Raw genomic sequence first — 19,829 nt, 5'->3', positions numbered from 1 at the left:
TTCTTATCTGCTGGTGGCTGTGCTGGTTTGGGGGGTGTCGCTGGCTTCGCTGGGGTTTTGCTACACTGTCAACCTGCATCTCTTCATTCAGGGCAGTGTCAGTTTGACACAGATGCAACCGTGAGTGTGTGATTTTCAAAACAAAAGCATTGGAAATACGCCCAGCATCCATCGTTGTAACTGGCGTGCACCGTGGAAACATAGGAGGGGTGACGTTTTTGTTCCGGTAGAATTTCACCTCCGCAGTGATGTTCCTGGTCGTCTTGGCTGAATTTACAGCAACGAACAAATAACTTTTCCCTAAAAAGAACATCCGTTTAGGGCTCTTTGTGTCAAACAACGGAACTCCCTACAGCTAGGAATGTGCCCAGACCCTTGGTGAGGGTTGGGTTACCTGCAGGAGAGGCAAATATCTAGGGATGACGTTGAAGTGACCTTGCAAGCCTGCTAGCTGCCAGGATCTCGGCACCTCTGGGCCTGAGTCATGGGCCTCCCACGAGGACCTTTCTTCCCGCTGCTTCAGGGAATGCAAGCTCCCCCTGTAAGGCCGCCTTCAGCACAGGAATGGGTTCCCTCTGGCATCTGGCACCTCCCCTGTTTGTGCCCGTAGGTCAAAGTCTCCCACTGGTCAATCGGATTGGCTGGACCAAGAGCAACAGGCCTGCATCCTAGCTTAAAGGAGGCCAGGAAGTTGAGTTCTGATGTATAGAATGGAAAGGTAACATGACCGGGAAGTTTCCCCACATATAGAGAAAAGTATTCGAGTGATATTAGGTGAGCACAAATACGTAAGATGCCCACTTACTGGCGTTTTTAGGAGCAGCATCTGTGTGAAGAGGCTGCCTGGCTCCACCGGAGGGGCACACGGTTCTGAGTAAATCCTTGCTGAATGAATCACACTAGGAAAAGTACGTTTTGATTCAAAGATAGGCTTCGACTGCTCCTCGTAACAAGTTCTGACTCATTCTCAATGTCAAAATGGCAATCCCACTTCGCAGAATGTAGACAAGATTGCCGACAGTTCCTTTCTGGTTGCAAAGAGAAAAAACCCCTTGTCAGAATCTGGAGTCCCGGCGCCACCTGGTGAAAGAAGGAAGGCTGCTCAGGCGTCAAGTCCACGGGATCACAATTGTAGTACCAGATCTAGCAAAAAAAAAAGTGAATGGAAATACCCTATGGACTATGGACTCTTGTACATTGTTACTGAACAAATTAATCAACAGCAGTATTGTATTATATATTACTGTGTTACTCCCTAAACACACAGTCTCTCATTCATTCGTGCATTTAATTATTCCTTAGCTAATATTTGTCAAGCATCTACTTTCCTATTGGTGCTGTGATGACAGTGATGATGAAACAGGCTTGTTTCTTTTAGTGCTCCCAGTATAACAGGGAGACAGAGTTCAAAATGTGTTAGGGAGGCTTTTAAGGATGTTAAAAGTGGGGATGCTGCTGTTTTGGGGTAGTGAATGGGTTTAAAAAAAGCCTTCTTGATGGAGAGACATAAAGGCTGAGTGTTGAGGATGAGGAAAATGTATCCAAGTGAATAACAGGAGAAAGGATATCAAGGGCAGCTGCATGAGCAGGTGCAAAGGCCCTGAGGCAGAAGGGAGCAGGCCGCATCAGGGAGCGAGGGAAAAGATGGTGTGAAATAAGGTCAGAGAGAAAGGCTAGACTTCAGTAAGGGAATCCACGTGCAATGGAAAGACAGTGAAGAATTTCAAACGGGGCCATGATAAAACCATTTACAAATTCGTTGAGCTAAATACAAACTGACACTGTTTTCTATTACCCAGCACAATACGACTCTTAAGAACTACAAGAGAGAGACGCTAAGGCACATACACTGCAGGACAAGGCCAGAATTTAAAGATGGAAGAGATTAACAATAAGCAGGCAAGGCTTTTGAGGGTGGATTGCATCTTGAGTTATGAAGGCACACAGGAAATTCTGGTGGTTGTGAACACAGGCGAGAGCAATCCGCCCAGGGAGGAAATCTTTCAGTGACAGAGTCCCTGATTTGCTTCAGTTGGAGAGTCCCCTATTTGCATAGGTTTACTTCGGAACACCTAGGGAATCCCCCCACCCCCATTTTATTTAGGAATGAGAAATTTGGTCCTAAGAACATTCCAGAAGACATGCCCCTGGAGAGACTTATTAGAGGTCACAGAGTGGTGGGCGGCCTGCGTGCTCCAACTACTTGGTAGACATAGTAGGTTCAGAATTTATTCAACACTGATTTTGAATGGTTTCAAAATCACAAGACAAAAAAAAAAAGTCCAGATGATTGGCTTCTAGGAAAAGGGGGAAGTTTTACTGGTACTGGGCACCCATTTCCTCGTGGAAACAATTGGCTGGAGATGAGGGGCTGGGTCAGCTGGATGGAGCACAGTCTCTCCCTGTCATCCATCTCTCCCTTCTCACCTGGGCCAGCAGGCAGGGGAATCTGCTCTCTACCCCACCCCTCCCCTCCATCCACGTCCACAGTGGGAGGCGTGGAGGGTGAAGGAGTAAGGGTAATTATCTCCAGCGTCATCTCTTGCCCTTTTCTTCCTTATCTGCTTTAAAAATTCCATTTCTTTCAATACACTGTGATTATCTATCTTGATTATGGAAAACGGTAAGGAGGAACTCTCAGCGGCAGCATCTGGCCCTGACCGCCGTTCCATTGCCTGTTACTTTTCACCCTTCGATCAAATCTCAGTGGAACCACAATTTCATCACGGAGGATGGGAGATTTATTTAAATCCCTTAAGATGTGTTCCTGTAGCAAGCGAAACTGTTTTTTTCCTTTAAGTCAGAGATTTGAAATGTCCTTTGAAGGTGTACTTATTCTGCATTTTTAAAACAGATTTTTAAAAAAATAATTAAGAAAATAATTGTGTTGATATTTTGGCAGATTTACCAGGTGGTCTCAGGCTGGGTCTGGGAACACTACCACGGTCCTTGAGCGCCCCCTGCAGGCACCCTTCAGTCTTACAACCAGGAGTCTGGCGCAGATGCGTCAGGTTTTGCTGGGAACTCACGCTGTGAAATCTTGCCCTGAGCTCATCATCGCTTTGCGATAGAATCAAAATTAAGCTGGGACATGTCTGGACATTTTGTAGGTTACATGTCAATTCTGATAGGGTGTTTGTTCCCCTCAATCTTCCAATCAACATGCCATTTGATTCCTTGTATCTGCTTCACAGTTTTAATGCTGGTAGATAGTCTTTTATTACTATTGTTTGTGTTCTTGTTAAAGCTCCTAACATACTGATAACACATACCTCCTATCATACGGTATAATTCACTTTGATGTCTTGACTATGGTCTGTTTCCCACCACTAGAATGTAAGCTGCACGAGGACAAGGAATTTTGTCTTTTTTTTTTTTTAGGTTCTGTAGTCCCACTGCCTTCTACTCCAGTCGGACACAGCTCTGCCTCCCCCCGACCCCTCGGCAGTTGTCCCAGGGCTGCAGCCTCAGGTGCTATGACTTGTGATACAGGTGTACCACTTGTAAGGTCCTTGCTGCCAAGCACCTTGTCTAATTCATCTTTCTCTTTGCAATAACATCTAGCATGGTACGAATTTCAAGCAAATCACAGCACGAGTTCATACACCTGGAAGGCCCAACAGGTAAGCTCAGGATGAGGCAGGTTCATAACCCCAGAGAGTGTGTTCGCTGTGTGGACCATGCCTGATCGGCACCCGCAGCTGCTGTTCTGCAAAAATGCAGGCTCGAGGTCATCTGGACTCGGATTTTACAAGCTCAAGCAAAGTAAAAATAATTGTTTTGATATTTTCAAGTGAAATCTAATTTTCATATGTTGGTTCAATTAAAGAAAAAGACTAGGTGGGTAAACACACACACACACACCCATATCTTGGATCCAGGAAGTGGGAGGCCAGTGTTAACCTGTTAACCTGATGTAAGGGACTGTGTTACTCCCCAGCCATGTGATATCCAAACGTCCCCCACTCCCCTTCATTGGGGATAGTATTTCCAAGTAGTTTGGTGAGTTTCCTTCCTGACCAGCAGACTCCAATTGTTTTCATTTGTACCCCATTCTTCTTTCTTTTGCTGGTCCAAACAGGGATTCTGAGACAAAAAAAAAAAAATAATTGGAAGGCTCAAATGTCAGAGTACACAGTAGTCACTCAATAATGTTGAATAAGTTAATTAATAGGAGTACTTTCTCCTTTATACCATCTGAACTATCAGGGCACATTAATATCACATCCTACTGCCAAGGTCATTCGTTCTTACTTCTTTTTTTAAGTAGGTGAATTTCTCTATATCAATTTGTGGGACCGACGAAAAAGAATTTCCCATCAATCCCCTCGAGGCCCCGCCCTGCCACACAGGGCGCCCCCTACTGCCCGCCGCTGGAGCCTGCGGCCATTCGCCACACCCCCCAGTTTCTGTCGGCTCACAGCGAGGTGCTCGTCCCTTTAATTGGCATGTACCAAATCCTTCCAGATTACGTTTCCTCCTCCAGTCCTACACGTCCGGAATCGTTAGTCGAAGATCCAATGGGAGGGAGTGTGGAGACGGCGTTGTAGGCTGCGGGAGCTGTGGGCCACGAGGGAGTAGGAGAGGGCCGGGGCCCGAGCGCGGGGGCGCGGTCCTCCCCGCCTCGCGCCGTGGTCCAGTCCCAAGATGGCGGCCACCATGAAGAAGGCGGTGAGTGGGGCGCTCGCGGGGCGGATGCTCAGGCGGCGGGCGCCACGGGCTGCCGAGGGGCCAGGCGAGCGGTGCTAGGGTGCCCATTCCCGAGGTCCGGCGTGGGGCCCAGGGCCGAGCCCCCGACCCTGAGCGCGGCCCCGCGACGAGGCCTGTCAGCACCCGGTCTCCCCTGAACGTCTGTCTGGGGACCCCGCGGCCCACGCGTGGCTTTGGGGCGTGGGAAGCCCAGGGTCCGTTGGCCATAACGCCGGGCGCTTTACCTGGGTTATCCCAGTTAATCCGCACGGGTTCACGCGTGTAGGTAGCGGTGCCGCCCTTTGCCGGGGAGGAAGCTGGGGCCCAGGTCGCTGGAGTCACCTGGCCCAGGTTAAGCGGCGGTGGGGAGCGGAGCAGGCCCCTGCCTCGAGGGTGATCTGGTCCCAGAGCCCCGGGTCCAGCCGCGACGCCGCCGCGGTTGTTACCCCTGACCCTCCCCCTCCGACTCGGGCTCACAGGGACGCAGGTGCCTCTGCAGAGCTGGCGAGCGAAGGAAGCAAGTTCTCGTGTGGTCCTGGATGTGGAGTGAGAGCAAACCGGCACCAAACCTTGGGAAGCAAATCCCTTCAGCCGGGGAACTGTCATCGGACGCCGTGGAAGTTCAAAACAGAGGCTCTGCGGCCACAACGCCCGTGTTTACTTAGATCGTGGCTTCGCCTCTGAGCTTCAGCTTCCTCATTTGTAAAATAAGGATAAAAACATTATCTCCATAAAAGGAGTGCAAGATTAAAATTAATAGTGGGTGCAAAACGCTTAGAACTGTGCCTGGCACACAGTAAAGCCTCGATAGTAATCAGCTGGTATTACTTCCTCGCCCCATATATTTTTCTTCTGTGTTTAAGCATCTAGGTAGACTTACTGGATTATAAACCCTGAATAGGAGTTTAGCTTGCTTAGTAGGACAGAAGGTGTGCTTTGGGAAAACAACAAAACAAAATAGTAAAACCTGAGTTTGGATTCCAGCTCAGCTTCTTACAAGCTGAGTCACTCTCTGGCCACTAACCGCTGTGCGTCTAAGTTTGGGCATGTTACACGTGGGGATCGCCCCCTCCACCAGCACCCGGGGGGCCAACCGGGGTGAGTGCTCCCTCTATTGGTGTGGCACCCACAAATTCTTATTGAGCGCCTGAGTCAGGTTCAGGGCCCTGTTCATTCAGGCAGCCTGAAAATTGGTGCGATTCACTTTATCTCTTATTTTGTATTTAAATTGGGTCTTCTGTTGTTCGTTCTGGCCTTTAATTCTATGACAGTTGTGGTTCAACCCCATTTGACAGGTGTGGAAACCGCAGTGAAGAGAGATGAAATCAATGTTGGGGAAATGGTAGAGGAATGATTTGAACCCTGGACTTTGCAAACTTTTTTGGTGGCCGATGTTTTTTCCTTTCCTTCCTTCCACAAGCTGTTTGAGCATGTCATGTGATACGGTCTCAGTTGTACGGGATGGAGATGGCAGGGGCCCTCAGGAATGAAGTTCTTGCTCCCTTCCCCTCATGGCATTGCAGGACTTTTGCTCTGGGGGAGAGGCAGGCATTCACCGAATGCTCACGCAGAAAACTACAATTTCCAGCTCCGAAAAGAACTATCAAAGGGAGGTGCTCGTGAAGTGAAGGCGGTTTTGTGATCAGGGAAGTGTGATCTGGTGGATTATGTGAGGGGGGGAAGAGACAGTTGAAAAGGGAGCAGAGGCAGTCTAGAGGGAGAGTTGCTCTGGCCAAGACCCTCAGGGCCGTGAGTAACCTGAACGCAGACTTGGGGAGGAGAGCTTGACCCTGATGGTAGAGAAACAGGGGTAAGTGTGGCCAAAGCAGGAAGCGTTTTCCTCTTAGCAAGACCGGCGTGATGGATACAACAGCCTCTCCTAGCTGTTCCCACTGCCCTGAATGGGGTCTGGTAGGTTACCTACGCGAGCACTTTTCCCTCTGCCCCTCCAGGGGAAACATCCAGGCCTGCCAGTGACTAAGGGGGATCACAGGGTGAGCCCTTTGAGTTTCCCGCAAGCTGTTCGCAGTCTGCGGTACTTCACTTTTGTGACACAGTATGACTCCCAGCGCGTCCTGACTTTCTGGTGAGGACATTTGGATGAGGTGACTCAGCCCCCTCACCTCCAAAGTTCTGCTTTCTGGGGGGCCACAGTCTGACAGCTGTTCCTGCTCACTCCTCGGGGAAGCCCCCTGCAGCGCTGGCCGGTGGCTCAGCTGCTTGCAGCATTGTCCCGGACACCGAAAGGTTGCAGTTTCCATCCCCAGTGAGAGCACACACCTAGGTAGCCGTTTCAGTTCCTGGTCGGGGTACATGCAGGAGGCCACCAGTCGATGATTCTCATGTCAATGTTTCTCTCTCTCCCTCCCTCCTCCCTTTCCCTTCCTCTCTCTAAAATCAGTAAACACATCATCGGGTGAGAATTAAAAAAAAATAAAGATGCCTCCCTCACTCCCTAGCCCCCCACCACTTTCAGCCCCTTAAGCATTTTACTTCCGTCATCACGTGTATCGCCATCTCACAGAAAACTTTCGTTTTTGCTCCTCTCCTCTGACAGGGTGTAAACTTGCCAGTGTGCGCGGTGGTGGGACCGCGGCTCCGTTGTCACTGTGCGAGGCTCACAGGGGACACGTCCTGAATAGTTATTAAATGAATGTATGCACAAATGGGGGATAAAAGTACAAAGCACAATTTTATATCACACACTTGGTAGATACCTTTAAAAAACAAAAATTGGCCAGAGTTTCCTTCTCCCAGGTTCTTATGGCTGAGTGGTGGTAACTACATCTGGTGTTTCTTAAAGCGGGAGTCCCTGACCTTTGAGGGGTGGATCCCTTTAAGAAGCTTGATGAAAGCTATGAAGACCCTTCCAGAATGCAGGTGCAATACACGCCATTTTGTATCCAGTTTCAGGGGGTAAAGGGACCTCTCAATGTCCACAGACCCCCCCACTTAAGAATTAAGCCCTCCTGCCAAAATGAAGCTTCAAGCAATGTGGGAATGTTCTAGATCAGTGAGATTGAAAGGGAAGCCATTGCTGTTAGTCGGGGAAGGTGTGGTCTCCCTTTCTGCTGTCAGCAGCACCCCACTGGGTGGCACGTGGTTTACCCAGCGGGGGATTTGCCTCCCACACCAACTCCAGCCCTTCACCAGTGGGAAGACCACCGTTAAGGAAATGAACTCCAGGGCCCAAGTGTGTTCAGGGGGCTGCTGTGGGGTGGAGCTACCCCAGGAAGCGCCTGCTTTGGGAGGATGGAAAGCAGGAGCCAAATTCTCTACAACTCCGGGAATGGTGCGCATGTGAGTGTGATTGAGCGTGGTTCAGTTTCAAATTCCGGAGCCCTGCCTTGAGCCCGGTTGTGTGTCTGGGAGTCCCTGTGCTAGGTGCTTTCCTGTGGGTACCCCCCGCCCCCGAAAGCCTCCCCCTGACAAACGCATCTGTAAATACATAGGCAGGTTTTCAGAGCTCAGTGTTTGAACTCTGCAGGCAAGCAGGAACTCTAGAATTCTCTGTCCCCTGTTTGCATAGGGAATCGGTGTTCTGTAGCAAAATGACTCCCGCGCTGGGATTACCTTCCCAAGAACTTGCCTTTGGTTTCTGTGGTGTAGGCCAGTGTTTACCAACTTCCGTGCTCGTAAAACTTGTGCACAGTGTTGAATATTCAGAGCTACGCATAGTGTGCTGTCAGGGTACTGTCCAAGCCGTCCTCTGGGTCTTTGCTGACGGGCCTGATTTGCACGAAACTGTTTACGGGATGGTGAGAGCCTGGGACAGGGGAGGGCCGACTGCTAGGTGTCTGCCCTCGTATTCTGATCACTGAGCTCCATAGCTGAGACAGCAGGTTGCTTTCGATCTCAGAGATCGAAGTGTCTGTACCTTGTGTTGCTGGTCCTGAGAAACCAGGTGAGGAGGAGGGGGTGGTTGTTGTGAATCATCACTGTTGATGGTAGTCCCTGTTAAAACTAGATACGTCTTTCCTCCTTTAAATACAACCAAGTGAGGGAAGCTAAGGAGATCTGGTATTTCACTTCTTTTCAGGCTGCAGAAGACGTCAATGTTACATTTGAAGATCAACAAAAGATAAACAAATTTGCACGGAATACAAGTAGAATCACAGAGCTGAAGGAAGAAATAGACGTAAAAAAGGTATTGAAAATATGTACCTATTTAAGAAAAATAAAAGTTCTTTATGCGATAGCTTTTAAAAGTTGAATTCGATGACTTGTGCCTCTGTCTCTCTGGACTCCCCTGCAGACGTCATGATCTGCTCGAGTTTAAGAAGGACCTTGCTTAACAAATGTGAGCTAACGGACAGGTTGTTGAGTGCTGGGGCTCGAGGCTGAGGTTCCGGGCAGGTCCCAGAGCCATGTCTCGGGGACCTGGGCTGGCACTGCTTGTCTCCACGGCCAGTTCCCTCCTGCCCCGAGGACACCGGCCTGCCACACGGCGGCCCCTGTAAATTGCTGGCCTCGTGCCCCAGCCTCTGCTCACACAGCAGTCCCAAGTTTAAGTCCAGTTAAGTGCGTTTGATTGGTGGAACTTAAATGATTATTTGCTTTCCTCCTATCATCAAGCATGGCTGAGAAATGTAGGTTCGTTTTTGTTTTTGCTTTAATTCTCCCACAGGGAGGTGGAGCTCACTAAGGGAACTGTGAAAGTCGGAGACATGTGGAGTGGCCACGGACACCCGTGGTCCACCACAGCACACTTGTAGCAACCTGGGCGTACCTAGAGACCAGCACGTTAACTCTTTCGTGCTTCCTTAGGAAGTCATCTAAGAATGCAAGAAAAGTCTATTCGAGTGGGATGATCCTTCGGTGAAGGGTCCCTCTGGGAGTCGGTGTCCCCGAGTTAAGACGGGCTTGTAGCCTCCACCGGGAGTGTCGGAAACATTTCTCATTGCTCTCCACTTCTGCATCTGTAGAAGCAACTGCAGAATTTAGAAGACGCCTGCGAGGACATCATGCTTGCAGATGACGACTGCTTGATGATACCGTATCAAATTGGTGACGTTTTCATTAGCCATTCTCAAGAAGAAACACAGGAAATGTTAGAAGAAGCAAAGGTATATTGCAGTCTTTCCCTGGGTGTTGCAATCTAACTCTTAGGTTGGGATTTGTATCGTTACGAAGAGCACGTGGGTGTAGGGAACGTAATGTATGGTAGGCAATGTTTTGTGGGTCTTAAACAGTGTCCCACGTGTGTGGAATGCTTTGCAGGTGTGATTTGATTTAATCTTAACGAAGACTCCACGAGACCGGAACTGTTAATCCCAGTTAGTGTTGAAGAGTAGAGGCTTGAGAGGTTCTGGGGCTTATTCAGAGTGGCAGAGGCGACTGATCTTGTGACTCTGGAACCCGTGCCCTCAATTAAAGTATTGAGAAGGTACAGAGTATTACGAAGCAGAAAAGAATAATTGCCTGTAATCCCACTGCCCAGAGAAAATCATTCGTCATGGACGTTTTCTTGTGTTTATTTTATGTTCTCTCCTCTTTGTCTGTACTTTTGCTTCACATTTGGTCCGTTAACATCCTAGTAGTATTTCCTCCTTCCATTGGATGTTGTTTACCCAGCAGGTACTCCCTGGGAGCCCGCTCGGGCACGGGCACACACACTTTAGAAACATCCTTTTTGCTGACTGCTTAATGCCGTGTTGGTGGACACTGATTCAGCTCAGTGCCCTCCCGATGTCATCATTCGTATGTTGCCAGTTTCCTAAAGTAGCTCTCTAGTGGGCATTTGATGCCTGGGCTTTGCTCACGTTTAGGACACGTTTTGAGGAACAGTCAGTGCGGCGCAGTTGCCGGGTCAGGGCGCAGGGGCCCTGCCAGCACTGGAGGCGCCGGGACAGCATGTGGACTTGGTCCCTGGCTCAGGGCCCTCCCGCTCCTGGTGCTGAGGCAGTCACGATGCGCACGAGAAGCCCGTGGCAGTTAAATATTGCCTGATTCTTTTGAATGTTGCTTAATATTATTTAAAATGTTCATCTCCCTTTAAATGTCATGAAAGGAAGACTTTTTGGGAATGGAACCCACATTTCATAAGCCTTGGGAAGAACTGACACCTTTGTTCTGGATCCTTCCGTGCAGAAACATCGTAGGCCTCCTCGTATGCTTAAATCTTTTCTTTCATAGTCAAACACTGTAATTTTGGTTTTCTTTTTAACCATCTTAAAATACTGCTCTTGGAAGTATTTCAAGATGGGTTCCTGTCACTGTTGTAAATGTCCCCCCCACTCCCCCACCCCCACACAGATGTTGAGCCTTTATTTTGCATTTCATTCATTTATTTGTTCTTTTACTCATTCACTCGCTCGCTCGCTCACTCACTCTCCCCAGGAGGGACCACGGAGTGTGTGCTCGGGGCTCCGTGTCGGGTTGGACCACGCAGCAGGGATGCGGGCAAACCCACGTCTGGCCCTGCCCGCACAGCACACACCACCTAGGTGGGAAGCCCTGGTGGTTCGCGAACATTTCTGCCAGACATTGACTCTAAGTTGTTATCCTTAATTATTGGGGGTCGTAAGAATTTTCATCATTTCCTCTAGTTTCACAGTTATTTTTATGGGAAGTTGGGAGAGGCTGTGGCAGAGGCCCTGCCTGTGATAACCTGTTTACTGGGAGTGTTTACGCATGGTCCTTTGTTTATCAGGAGGTGGTCATTTAGAAGTTAATTTTCTTTTATCTATTATATTTTTGAAGTCAGCCCAAACTGAGAAAGCATGCTTGATTTATCTTATAATAAACAAACATACACCATGAATTAAAAATACCCACATTCAGACCTTTGGCTGAGACCTATCAGTGCTATGTAGCTGCCTGTCCAAGTTTAGAGAGTTCTTGACCCAGAAAGTCTGTGCAAACCTTTTTCCCGCTACAGGTATTCAGAAGCCATCCAGTTGGATAGAATTAACTTAAATTTTTTTTTCAGAAAAATTTGCAAGAAGAAATCGACGCCTTAGAATCCAGAGTGGAATCCATTCAGCGGGTGTTAGCAGATTTGAAAGTTCAGTTATATGCAAAATTTGGGAGCAACATAAACCTTGAAGCCGATGAAAGCTAAACATTTTATAATACTTAAAAAATTTTGTTTAATAAACTTAAATATTGTTTAAATGATAATTTCCCTTCTTCAAATGATAAGGAAATCAAGTTTTCTTTTTTAAAAAAATTTTCATTTATTTAATGGAGACTTGCCTATTTTCACATGTCTTGCTTATTTATTTTATATTTTTAAAAGAAGACAGTATTCATCTATGTATTTTACATAACAATGATATCAAGTGTAGGGGTTATATGTTGTGTTATTAAAATCAGTTAAGCAACCCTTTACGTTTCTATATTATCATTTAGAGTACCTGTTGCAACTTGTATCAGAAAATGTAACAGCCGTGTCCGATGTTTGTGTTTTTTCAGTTGCTATTTAGAGATGGCGAAAAGACTCCAGAAACATCTAATCCTCCATCTGTCTACTCCGCTCACTTCACACCGAAAACTTTGTCATGTACTAAAAAATATGTATACATTTTATGTAAATACATGCAATATATATTATATCTAAACGTACAGATTTCACTTACCTCTTACATCTAGATCAGTCTCGTAGATATTTGGAAAAGAACTGGCTAATGCTGAGACTTGTCGGGCTTCATACAAACACAGAGCAGAACAGAAGAATATTCTAGAAACCAAGAGACATATCAATGGAACTGTTTAGTGTTTTTTTAAAAGTATATTTCAGACTTTATTTTAGTGCTTTGTAATTAATTGGGGTTTATATTGATAATTATGTAGAAGTAAAGCAGCTGTGTATTTAAAATAAGGCTTTTTTCTTAAATAAAGAGTACATTTACCCCCCACAGCCCCCCCAGAGACATGTGTTTCGGGATTTGGAAGACCTAATGGTACATTAACTTCCCAGCAGATGGCACTGATATGCTAAAATCCCAATGGAAGACCATAGTACAAAAAGGATAATTCTAGGACTAAATAGACATAATTTAAAGAGAAAATGCCATTTTAAAAAATCTGCAAGGCTAAGCATTGCATAGTCTATTTTTTTTTAATGTTTAGAAATAGTTAAGACTTAAAGATAGAATAAATCTAAAATTCTTCATGACATAAAGGCAACTTTTAAATTGCTGCAAAATATTCCCAGATAGTGACACTCAAGTTTTGGAAAATGACTCTTGAAAGGATGTCTCTCTTGCATGCATTCGGTCAGCGTTCAGTTAGTGGAGGAGACTGGGGCCATGTATCAGGTTGTAGCAGGAAATAGGTAACACACTTAAATAAGCATAATTTCAGGAACCTTCAGCCAAGATACAAAGGTGGGCAGGGAGCAGCCACACCCTTCACCCCGGAACCCAGGACACAGGGCAGGGACACAGCCTGTGACACCCCCGCGGTGATACAGCCAGGAGAGTGGGTTCTCTGACCTCTTCTCTCCCAAGTCCTGCCGCCGTCCACCACTGGCCAGATCCCACTGGGGTCCAGATGTAGTCCATGAGGCAGTCTCTCATGGGGGGGTGGGGAACAGATGAACCTAGGGGGGCCAGTGGGAGGGCCAGCTGTGCCCTTCACAGATTTTAACAGTGAAGGCTCATGCGACTTACGTGTCAGAAACTGAACCACTGAATCATACGACTGGCTGGGGCCTAAAATTGTATCAGCATGTTGGCCAGTAAGCCGAAATACAAGAAACAAATGGGAGGAGGGATATGTTTGTTATACATTGTTGCTAACTTTACATCTTGTTTTCCTTAATTTACCTGTGGAGTTCTAGGGCATCAGAAATACGATTCCCATTTACAATTTATTTCTAAAGTCTCTAAGCCCTTCCTTATTTTTGTTAGTAAGTTTCCTGGGTAGGTGAAGACTGGTCAACAGCGTTTGAAGAGGTAACTAATACTCAGCTGCAGCCAGTTGTCGCCACTATTATTATTATTTTTTGTACCGGAATCCTGGTTTGTAGGTACAATCACTATTTTTAGAGAGTGCAACCATGTGTTTTAAGCAATGCCAGCTAAACAAAAGGTCGTCATAGAACACATTTGACCATGAGCCTGCTGGTTTGCAAACTCCGGTGCACAACTCGCTCCGTCTTCTCCAGGCTTTCAGTACTGAGGCTCTGAACCGCGCTGTGCGCTTCCTTTGCGCCTCCACGACCACCATGCGAGGGGGAGGAAGTGCCATCTGGGACAGAGTTTTCACAGCTGGAGGCCAGGGGAGTTTCCAAAGGGCCTTGAACAGAAAGGCAGTATACATGATTGGAGCAGTATTTAAAAATTTGTCAGTGGGTGGGTGGGTTTTACTACGAAGCGATGGAGGTAGGGATACCAGATGTGAGCGGGGAGCCAGTTGGTGGAGGAAGGAAGGAAAAGGAAGCTAGGACTTGGAGTTTCAATGTGTAGGTCCTGGCAAAGGAGAGGGGAGGGAGGAGGTGAAAGCCAAAGATAACTTGGTTTTGAGCACAGGCCCTAAACAGCCTTGCAAAACATGTTTTTTTTGTTTGTTTTTTGGCGCTCATAGTTTACAAAAAATTCTTTTTAATCTCTTGCCACGATAAAATTAGGAGATCTCATGTAAAATTTCAGTTTGGCAACTGTGGGGCCATATTTACAAATAACCTTCAGGTGCTCACCTGTTAGGCAAAGCAGGCTCTCTCCCCTTCCCCCCTCCCCTCATTTACATTACCTGCCTGGCACCTGTCCTCCTTGGCCTTGACTCCAGAGAGCCTGCTGGTACTGTTAACAAAGGCAGGGGAGTCAGAAGTGTGTGGGATGGAGAAGAGCATGACTTTGGCTTTGAACGCTTGGAGTCGCTAGGACGTCCACTGTGTGGAGATGCGCCTGTTGGCCATTGAAAAGGTGGGTTGAAACTTTTCCTCTTTTTTTTGTTTCCCTGGACAAGAGGTCTGGGAAACTCGTGTTGCAGTCTCCTTCTTCCCAGGACCACTGCCCTAGGGTTCTTTGGCAAAACTCTAAGGCCAAGTCGAGGGAGCTAGCTGAGGTCAAGTCCAAGGAAACCAGAGTGAGCTCAGGAGTCTACCCGCAGTGAGACCCTCCCTGGATCATAGGGAAGGTGGCTGGCTGAAGCCAAGACCCAGGAGAGCTGTGTCCACCCCTGCCCGTGGGGGCTGAGAAGGAACATTAGAGTCCCCACTTCCTGGGTTCCCCAGCAGCCTGGGGCTGGCTGTCTCCACTCTGTGCAGGGGTGGGGAGGCATATCTTAGGACCATTTGCATCTTAGAGACATGCTTAATTGTTCCAACACATACATAGCACTTGGGGATTTTGTTAAAATGCAGGTTTCTGGTTCAGTGTTTTGGGGCTAGGACCCGAGATTCTGCATTTCTAACAAGCTTTCATGTTATGCTGCTGTTGTTTGTCCTTGGGCTGTGCATTGGGCAGCTCGGGTAGCCTGTTGTGAAAGAGGAGAGGACTTAGAAAAGAATGCAGGTGGGAGGAAAAAGAACCAGCAAGGGCCACAGGGAGCCCCATGGCGGAGCAGGATCCTGGGTATGCTAGAAACGCACTTTTTCACAGGTCTGAACCTCCAGAAACAATTTCCCCAATTGGGCATGATCTTGCGGGGACATAAGGAACCTTGCCTTCAACAACCACTTCATAGAAAATGGGGGGTATTCTAGTTTCGTTTTGTTTGTAAGTTTTAACTTATTGGAGTGACACTGGTTAATACAATTATACACGTTTCAAGTGTACAATTCTTTGATGCATCATCTGTAGATGGCATATTATGTTCACCACCCAAAGCCAAGTCTCCACCCGTGACCATTTATCCGCCCTTTGCCCTCTACCACCTGCGCCCACCACCCTTTCCCTCTGGCAGTCCCCGCACTGGTGTCTGATCTGTGAGTCTGCCTCTGGTTGGTTAACTTAGTCCATTGAGGTCCACGCAGCAGTGAGATCATATGGTATCTGTCTTTCTCCGACTGGCCTATTTCACTGAGCATAGTAGACACCGGGGTTTTAACCAGCCCCCTGGGTGATTCCGATTCAGTGAAGAATGAGCCTGGCTCGCAAATTCCATCTGTTTGGGGGTCTCGGAAGAGACCAAACACCACCTGAGAATTCTTAGCACACAGTTGCGTAAAGTGATGAGAAGAGTAACAAGATACGAGCGTGGAAGAAGTCCGGGCTATCCAGCGTGGGGCGGGGGTGGCCAGAGGGGTCCTGGTTGCTTAGCGCAAACGCATCATTGAGGGTTAAGTAGTGGGTGATGTGAGATTTGGAGCAAAAGTGAAAAGCATTTCACAAGCAAGTTAACAGTGGATGGGAGGGGCTAGACTATTGTTTAATGCCACTGCAGTAGATAGAAGGGCCTTTGTTGTTTTTATGTTAACACCACTGGATGCATGAGTCCATGTAGGAGCTGATGGGAAGGGATCTGGGAAAGAAGGTGATGATAAAGGTGAGACACCAGAGATGGTGGAGCCCAGCAAGGGAGGGGTCCATGAGTAGAAGGAGGACACAGAGCTTGTACTCACAATATACCGGAAAACACCAAATTAGCTGTACACCTAACACACTCTTGCCTGAAGAATAAAGGATAGAAAAAACTCAGAACAGTCATGAAGTCTGGAGCCGGGAGAAGGTGTGATCGAGGAGGCAGAGGCAGGAGGCTGGGTGGCGGGTGCAGAGCGGTCTACATTCAGTGCGGTGCCTTCGACAGGCACCCTGTTTGTGTATGATGTCATTCACAACGACAGGTAACACCGTTGTTACAGAATTCTGTTACGTACGGCACAAATATAAACTGGGAAACTGCACATTGGGAGGTTGTTACTGATATCTTGCTGCATCCCTTTAATATCTTCGTGAGTCATTCGACATAAAATGGAGTTGTGTCTCCATTGTTGAAGGCAGATAAACAGCAACTCCCCAACACAACTCTTTATTAAAGATCTCACACACACACACACACACACACACACCCCTTTATGTACTGGGCAGATTTTGAAAGTTGGCTTCAAGGTTTGGAGAAGAGTAATTAGGGCTTGTGTGTGTATCTCTATTTCCCAGCGACTGGTTCCCTGGAAAAGCCTCCATTCCGACAAATAGGAATAATTCTATCGCACCACAGAGAACTAGCATGGAGTCCTGCTGGATGCTGGCACAGTCCGGAATGCTTTTGATGTGTTAATTCCTTCCTTCCTTACAAAAACCCTTTAAAGTAGGTTGGATGATCACCCCTCTTTGTTCAGATGTGGAGACAGGCTGGGAGAGGTGAGACAATTTGTCCTCGTCTTAGAGCTCGCTGAGCAAACAGGCTGTTCGTGAATGCCCAGACCGCACTTGGGAAATCGATGTTTGCTGATTGTATTCTTGTCCATTTACTTATACAAAAGAATTTCAGATAGCTTCTCAAATATAAATGTATATGTGTGTATGTGCAAAATCTGACTATAACATTGATAGAATAGGGGAAAGGAAAAGAATAGAAATGCGTAAGAAAGGGAAAAGTAAATAAATTGGCCATAGAATCCACGTTAGATTAATATCCTCTGAGCTTCTGATTAGCTAAAGCAAAGAAAGAAAAATGATGAGTAATACCACATGAGAGTGGAATATACCAGTATCTCAGGAGAAAAAAAAATGTTTTCCAGAAGATTAAACCCTGAACAAAAGGTTTCTCCCATTGGCCTTGCCTTTGAGCAATGAAAGGTATTAACTTCAACACCTGCCGCAGAGCAAAGGCACGGGCAGGATTCCCACGGCCAATTCTTGTAGCGACTTAACAGTTCCCCTCAGTCCGATGGCACTGAATCAGACAGAGGCTGATGGTAAACAGCCAATGTCCCTATAGCTAATCCCGTCCTCACAACCCTACAAGGTACACGATGCTATTCACACCATTTCCATTCCACAGATGAGGCAATGAAGGTCGGGAAAATGAAGGGCCCTGCTCAGGGCTCCGCAGTCCTCAGGCAGAGCCTGGACCCAAACCTGCGCACACCTGTGCACCCAGCCTCTCCACTGCAGTACAGATATGCGAGCGTAGAAGCTTCTAGCAACCCCGAGAGATCCAAGCAGCCCACAGTACTGAGTTGGCCAAAAAATCCGTATGTTCTTTTTCCATAAAATAAGAGACACATTTTTCATTTTCACCAGTAACTTTATTGGTTTGGATATTTTGAGTATGTCGGCTATCTCCCGCTATCGGCTTCTAGTGGGTAGAGGCCAGGGGGGCTGCTAAACGTCTTCCAATGCAGAAGACAGCCGCATGGCAAAGGGTCATTTGGCCAAAATGTCAATAGTACCAAGAAACCTTGCAAGCCACTTTTGACATGTTCGTTCAGTCACAGCACCTTCTCCACACACGCCACAAATCTTTTCTGTGTTTTAGTTGCATTTTTACCTTTTTGAAATAATAAGGAATGATACGCTGGAAATGTATCTTCTTCCATCTTTAACATTAAAGTGGCTGCAAAACATTCATCCATTTTGATGAGTTTTTAAGAAATGCACACTGATATGACAGCTGTCACAATGCAATCTAACAACACTGTTTTGAGTGAAGGTGAAGGCAACTAAGCACTACAAGAGCCATCGTACGGAAAAAGCGTAATGGACTTTTTGGACACCACAATAACTTCAGATTCAGAACTTCCCTTAGGAATGGGGGGAAACTAGGGAGCAAAGTAGTGATGATCTTGGCCTCTGAGCCATGCTAAAAGAGCCTGCTTCTATTTCAAGTTTAGTCCTGTGAGACGAGGGACAGTATCTGGTTATGCCCGCAGAACCTCTGGAATCTTGAATTTGACCTTCGACAACCCTATGCACAATAACACTGGGTAGCGGAGAAGGGTCATTTCTGTTGAAAAGGGACATTGATTACTAGTCATCAAATCGAATTCCTGATTTGTTTTGCAGTGGTATCTCTGACATTCCCGGTCATGCTGCAGTTGGGAGTAACATCTGAGTTATTGGTAGAATTTGTCTGATTGATGTCAGTAAAACCCTGATACCACAAATGTACATGAGCAAATATACTAGGAAATGATTCCTTCACTGGGAATCGAACCAGTGACCTTTTGGTTGGCAGGACAGTGCTCAACCAACTGAGCCACACTGGCCAGGGCTATTGCTTGTGTCTTTTGATGAGTCTCCTTGCCTCCGCTCACTCGCACGCACTTCCTTCAATCCATTTTTTAAGTCAGTGGCCAGATGCATTTTTTTCAGACTACCAGTCTGATTAGGTTACCTTCTCCCCAACACCTCCTTCCCCCTCAAAGAATTAACGTCTTCACCTTGGCGAGAGCAGTGGAAAAGAAAACGCACTGTGTGGCCCGCTGGGTTTGAACACTGCCCGCCTCTCCACACGCCCTTCCCTCTCTGCACTAACATACTGACTTCGTTGCAGTTTCTGAAATTTGTCATGCTCCCTGTGGTCAGAGGACCTGTGTCCTCACCGGGTCAAACCCCGCCCCTTATGCTCTCAGAGTGCCCACGTGCCTTTCCTTTGTAGCTTGTGCATTTTATTTATCTGTGCAAATTATTCGCATGTCTGCTTCACTGGACTTAAATCAGGGGCTGTGTTGCTGTTTTGTTCTCTTGTATTCCCAGCCCCTACCTACTCTGAAATCTAGAACACCGTAGTATTCAATATTTATTATGATTCCATAATCCCTCTCCTAGGTCCATATCCAACAGACAAGGTGGTTTGTGTCCATCAAAAGATATATTCAAGAATGCCTGTAGGAGCTTTATTCTTAATAGCCAAAGCCTGGAAACTAACAATCCCATTTCCACCCACAGGAGAGTGGATAGACACAGTGGGGTCTAGTCATACCATGGAATACTACACAGCCATAAAAAAGAACCAATGACCATGACATGCAGGGAAATCGATGACTCGCTGACACAGAATGTTAGTGAAAAAAGCCAGATAGAGAGGAATACAGCTCTACTTCTATGAAGTTTCGATGCAGTGGAGGGCTGGGGGTGCCCCCTTCAGGGAAGGGCAGGAATCACTACTGTTTGCAGAGCATTTACTGGACCACAGACACTCTGTGCAGCACCCAACACGCCGTACCTCCCCCAGCCCCACAAAACTGACCCTTTCCTGCCCCCTATTCGTCAAATAAGGAAACTCAGGTTCTGAGAGGGACACACCTT

The 19,829-nt window shown here is 47.1% G+C and overlaps 1 protein-coding gene across 1 annotated transcript; it reads left to right on the top strand.

Moving 5' to 3' along the window:
• The first annotated feature begins 4,412 nt into the window (after positions 1-4,412).
• Positions 4,413-12,021, top strand: PFDN4 (prefoldin subunit 4). The gene is made up of 4 exons (XM_053927113.2): positions 4,413-4,671; positions 8,729-8,836; positions 9,615-9,755; positions 11,621-12,021. The coding sequence occupies exons 1-4, from the start codon at positions 4,648-4,650 to the stop codon at positions 11,750-11,752; spliced, it is 405 nt and encodes a 134-aa protein (XP_053783088.1). The 5' UTR covers positions 4,413-4,647; the 3' UTR covers positions 11,753-12,021.
• Positions 12,022-19,829: the final 7,808 nt, after the last annotated feature.

Source organism: Desmodus rotundus, chromosome 6, assembly GCF_022682495.2.
Source record: "Desmodus rotundus isolate HL8 chromosome 6, HLdesRot8A.1, whole genome shotgun sequence".
NCBI lineage: Eukaryota > Metazoa > Chordata > Mammalia > Chiroptera > Phyllostomidae > Desmodus > Desmodus rotundus.
The sequence above is the reverse complement of the archived record's forward strand: the minus strand, read 5'-3'. Positions and strand labels throughout refer to the sequence as shown.

Excerpts from the sequence above, each read along its gene's own strand:
- PFDN4 (XM_053927113.2), top strand. The coding sequence starts at position 4,648 with ATGGCGGCCACCATGAAGAAGGCG. Across the intron at positions 4,672-8,728 it reads CGGCCACCATGAAGAAGGCG|GCTGCAGAAGACGTCAATGT; the intron begins GTGAGTGGGGCG and ends ACTTCTTTTCAG. Across the intron at positions 9,756-11,620 it reads AAATGTTAGAAGAAGCAAAG|AAAAATTTGCAAGAAGAAAT; the intron begins GTATATTGCAGT and ends TTTTTTTTTCAG.